The sequence below is a fragment of the Arachis duranensis genome, chromosome 6 (assembly GCF_000817695.3).
Source record: "Arachis duranensis cultivar V14167 chromosome 6, aradu.V14167.gnm2.J7QH, whole genome shotgun sequence".
NCBI lineage: Eukaryota > Viridiplantae > Streptophyta > Magnoliopsida > Fabales > Fabaceae > Arachis > Arachis duranensis.
In genome coordinates this window covers 9,672,611-9,678,066 of record NC_029777.3, presented here as the reverse complement: position 1 = coordinate 9,678,066, position 5,456 = coordinate 9,672,611, and the positions used below count along the sequence as shown (strand labels likewise).

General features: G+C 41.4%; 2 protein-coding genes across 2 annotated transcripts; both read left to right on the top strand.

The window, feature by feature from the left end:
• Positions 1-1,484: 1,484 nt before the first annotated feature.
• Positions 1,485-2,714, top strand: LOC107492575 (uncharacterized). The gene has a single exon (XM_016113615.1). The coding sequence runs from the start codon at positions 1,485-1,487 to the stop codon at positions 2,712-2,714; it is 1,230 nt and encodes a 409-aa protein (XP_015969101.1).
• Positions 2,715-4,911: 2,197 nt separating this feature from the next.
• Positions 4,912-5,456, top strand: LOC110272942 (uncharacterized). The gene is made up of 2 exons (XM_021125700.1): positions 4,912-5,046; positions 5,211-5,456. Exons 1-2 carry the CDS (start codon positions 4,912-4,914, stop codon positions 5,454-5,456), a joined length of 381 nt encoding a protein of 126 aa, XP_020981359.1.

Genomic DNA, 5,456 nt, shown 5'->3' with positions numbered 1-5,456 from the left:
AAAGTATTTAAACCTCGGGTTGTCTTCTCAAGGAATTGCAGGGATGTATGTTCTTATTATTGGCTATGAAAAAGGTAAAATTGAGGGTTTTGGAAATAAGGAAGAAGTATGACAAGTAGTTCAAATTACAATTAAAATAAATAAATACTGTAAAGCAAACCCTTTGGCAAGGTATGAGAAATTGGAAGTCCAGACTTAGTTATTCTTATCAATAATAATGAAAGTTGAATCTTAATTCCACTTAGTTAACCTTTGCTAAAGCAAAGGAAAGTCAAGGGACTAATTAGTTTGACCTTCGAATCCTATTTATTTCCTAAGAAAAGGTTGGGATTATTGAAGTTCAATTCAATTAGCAAAGATAACAGTTATCAATTATGTTGAGCTAAGATAACTCCTGAGTTACTGATTTTTTAACCAAGACCAAAAGGAAAGGGATTAAATCTACTGGAATAAAAATGTCTTCAGATTGGGAATAATCAATAACATAAATAAAAGAAAGCAATATTAACTGAAATACCTCAAATAACATTAATTCGAAAGAGTAATATGTAACATAGAAGAATTCATACTAAATTGAAAAGCAAGTAATGAAAAAGGAATATTGAACCTGATAAAAAGATAATTCTCAAAGCAAATAAATCCTAAATCTAAATCCTAATCCTAAAGAGAGAGGAGAGAACCTTTCTCCAACTAAACCTAAATCATGGAAAGTGACTAAAATTCAAGAGTCCCCTCAATGGATACATTCCCCCACTTCATAACCTCTGGTCTATGCCTTCTGGACTTGGATTTGGGCCAAAAAGGACTTTAGAACTCGCTATGAGCGTTTTCTGCAATTTCTGGTGCGTGGCCTCTGTCACGCGTCCGCGTGGGTCACACGGTCGCATCAATTGGAGTTTTCCTTGTCGCGTGGTCGTTTCAGTCATGCGGCCGCGTCATAGGTGTTCTTCTTTAGGTGCGCGGTCGCGTCAGTCATGCGGCCGCATCACTGCTTCTTCGCGCTTGGCATGCGGCCGCGTCGTCCATGCGGTCGCGTCGCTGCCAGTTTCTTCAGAAACTCCGTTTTGTGCTTTCCTTCGTTTTTGTATATTTCCTTTCCATCCTTTGAGTCATTCCTACCTTAGAAGATCTGAAACTACTCAACACACTAATCATGGCATCGAATGATAATAAAGGGTAATTAAAATAATTAATTTTAAAGCATAGGAAACATGTTTTTCACATACATCACATAATAAGGAAGGAAAAGTAAAACCATGCAATTAATATGAATAAGTGGGTGAAGGATTGAATAAATCACTCAAACTAAGCACAAAATATATCACAAAATATGGGTTTATCAACAGGGCATGAGGCACATTCTGTAGCCTGACGGGGGTGTGATCTCTTGGGAGTTGTTCTGAGAGGAATTCTATAAGAAATATTTCCCCACCTCAGCTAGAAATGCCAGAGAACTCGAATTGCTTTAGCTTAAACAAGGACAGATGACCATTACTGAGTATACAAGTAAATTTGAGGAATTTTGTTGCTTTTCACGCATCTGTCAGGGAGCTCTTGAGGACTTTGCTGAATGGAAGTGTATAAAGTATGAAGGAGGCCTTAGGAGTGACATTCAGAGATTTGTGGCACCTATACAGATTCGGAAGTTTTCTGAGCTTGTGAATAGGAGCAGGGTGGCAGAGGATTGTGTCAGAAGGGCTGCAGCAGAAAAAGAGAGTCTGAGGATGCCATTCCAGAGGACCACAGGGAGGAATTTTGCACCTAGGGGCAGACAATTCAAGCATGGTGGCTTTGTCCCTCAGAACAATCAGGGGCAAGGCAACTCCAGGAGGCCTAATGCTAGTGCTAACCAGGGAAGGAGACAGGGGAAGCAGCCACAACAGGATATGAGTTGCCACAGATGTGGGAAGTATCATTCTGGGCCATGCAGGTTTGGGACCGAAGTCTGTTACTCCTGTGGACAGGCAGGACACTTGGCTAACAGTTGCCCCGAGAAGAAGAAGTATGAGACAGGTAGAATACAGCAACTAGGCAGAGTATACACTACTTCTTTTGTAGGTGCTGAGGGGTTAGAGACATTGATCAGAGGTAACTGTGAGATGGCTGATAAAACTTCGAATGCTTTGTTTGATTCTGGAGCTACACATTCTTTTATTGCATTTGAGAATGCTCATGAGTTAGGATTAAAAATTGTAGTCCTGGGATATGATTTGATGATGTATAATGCCACCCACGAAGCTATGATCACTAGGTTAGGGTGCCCCCAAGTTCCCTTTCGAATACAACAGTGTGATTTTGTGCATAACTTAATCTGTTTGCCAATGATTGGTCTTGATCTCATTTTGGGATTAGACTGGTTATCCAAGAATCTTGTTCTACTCTATTTATTTGCAAAAACAATATGTTTCATGCCTGAGGACACAGAAGGGCCGGTGGTGGTGAATAAATACTATTTGAATTCCATGATAGTGAACTATTCTGGGGCCGTATGTCAAAGAATATTGTTGTTAGCTGCGGGTGTTTCGGGTGATGATCAGAACTTGGAACAAATCCTAATTGTGTGTGAGTTTTCGGAGGTGTTCCCTAATGATATTGATGAATTTCCACCGAAACGGGAAGTTGAGTTTGTTATTGATTTGGTACCTATGGCCGGACCAATCTCATGTGCTCCTTATAGGATGTCGCCTCTAGAAATGGCCGAATTGAAGTCTTAACTAGAGGATCTGTTGGGTAAGAATTTTATCGACCAAGTGTATCTCCATGGGGTGCGCCAGTATTACTAGTGAAGAAGAAAGATGGAAGTATGCGCTTATGTGTTGACTATAGGCAGCTGGATAACGTTACAGTGAAAAATAAATACTCGTTGTCAAGGATTGATGACCTGATGGACCAGTTACAGGGAGCCGGTGTGTTCTCTAAGATTGATCTACAATTCGGATACCATCAGATAAGGGTTAGAGATGAGGATATTCCTAAAATTGCCTTCAGAACACGATATGGCCACTATGAATATACCGTGATGTCCTTCGAACTAACTAATGCTCCGGCGATATTCATGGATTACATGAACAGAATCTTCCATCTATATCTGGATAAGTTTGTTGTTGTGTTTATTGACGACATTCTTATCTATTCTAAGACCGAGGATGAGCATGCAGAACACTTGCGAACAATGCTACAAATCCTGAAGGATAGGAAGTTGTATGCTAAGTTATCCAAGTGTGAGTTCTGGAAGTCGGAAGTGAAATTTCTTGGCCATGTGGTGAGTAAGCAAGGAATAGCAGTGGATCCTGCTAAGGTTGAGGCGGTGATGAATTGGGAGCGGCCAACTTCAGTGACGGAAATCAGGAATTTCTTAGGCTTGGTGGGTTATTATCGGAGGTTCATCAAAGAGTTTTCACAGCTCGCTTTGCCCTTGACCAAGCTGACCAGGAAGGATGTTTCTTTTGTATGGACTCGCGAGTGCGAGGAGAGTTTCCTTGCCTAAAGTAGAGATTGACTACCACCCCTGTGTTAGTGTTGCCTGAGCCGAGAGAACCATTCGAGGTATACTGCGATGCATCCTTGAAAGGTTTAGGATGCGTGTTAATGCAGCATCACAAAGTTGTAGCTTATGCCTCACGTCAGTTAAGGCCACATGAAAGAAACTACCCAACTCATGATTTGGAGCTTGCAGTCGTTGTCTTTGCTTTGAAGATTTGGAGGCATTATCTTTATAGAGTTAAATTTCAAGTCTATTCAGACCATAAGAGTCTGAAGTACCTGTTTGAGCAAAAAGAATTGAATATGTGTCAGAGGAGGTAGATGGAACTCCTGAAGGATTATGATTTCAAGCTAAACTACCATCCGGAAAAGGCAAATGTAGTAGCAGATGCTTTGAGTAGGAAATCCCTATGTGCTGCTTGGATTATGCTAAAAGAGGAAGAATTGCTAAAAGCCTTTCAAGGATTGAAACTGGGAATCAGAGAAGAGTTTGGAACTTGGTGCCTAAGCCAATTATAGGATTCAAGTGACTTCAAGGATGAACTAGTAAAGACTCATCAAAATGATTAAGAATTGTATAAGATTTTTCCCGCGATTGAGAAAGGAAAGCAATGGAGAGTGTCAGAAGATAAAGATGGGTTGTGGAGGTTTAAGGGCCGGATAATTGTGCCAGATGTTGGGGATTTGCGACAGAGCATATTGGAGGAAGCTCACAAGAGCGGGTTCTCCATTCATCTTGGAAGCACCAAGATGTACCAAGACTTAAAGACGATGTTCTGGTAGCCAGGAATGAAAAATGATGTGGCGTTACATGTTTCCAAATGCCTAACTTGTCAGAAAGTCAAGATTGAACACCAAAGACCAGCCAGAACCCTTCAACCTTTGGAGATTCCACAGTGGAAATGGGAGAGCATCGCTATGGATTTTGTATTGGGCTTACCAAGAACTCAGACAGGTTGTGATGCTATTTGGGTGGTTATAGACCAAATGATCAAGTCAGCTCATTTTTTGCCTATTTGGATAAGTTGTACTATGGAGGAGTTAGCGCGCTTATACATAAAGGAGATTGTGAGGTTACATGGCGTACCTTCCACTATTGTATCGGATAGAGACCCTCACTTTACGTCACGGTTCTGGGGTGCTTTTCAGCAAGCTTTTGGCACTCAATTAAGCCTAAGTACTGCCTATCATCCTCATACGGATGGTCAATCAGAAAGAACAATCCAAATCCTGGAAGACATGTTAAGAGCTCGTGTTTTGGATCAACCTGTGAGCTGGGATCGATATATGCCTCTGGTAGAATTTGCTTACAATAATAGCTATCATGCGAGTGTTGGAATGGCTCCATATGAGGCTTTGTATGGAAGAAAATGACAGTCTCTATTATGTTGGTATGAGGCAGGAGAAAAGAGCTTGATAGGACCTGAAATGGTAAGTGAAACCACTGAGCAAATAAAAAGAATTCGGAGTCGAATGCTTGAGGCTCAAAGCCGTCAGAAGAGCTATGTTGACCAAAGACGGAAGCCCTTAGAATTCGAAGAAGGAGAACACGTCTTCTTGAAGGTTACTCTGACCACTGGATTAGGGAGGTCCATCAAAACCAAGAAGTTAAATCCCCGTTACATTGGGCCGTTTGAAATCCTGAAGAGAGAATTGGACCAGTGGCATATAGGATCGCGTTACCACCACATCTTTCGAATATGCATGATATGTTCCACGTATCACAGCTTCGTAAATACACTTTCGATCCTAGCCATGTCCTAGAACCGGAATCAGTCCAAGTGAGAGAATATCTGATGCTTCCAGTAACTCCGGTTAGGATTGATGATACCAGCATCAAGCGTCTACGCGGAAAGGAGGTTTCTTTAGTGAAAGTAGCTTGGAGTCGAGCTGGTATTGAAGAATATACCTGGGAGCTTGAATCAGAGATGCGGAAGTACTACCGCCACCTCTTTTCAGGTATCTCACTCTGA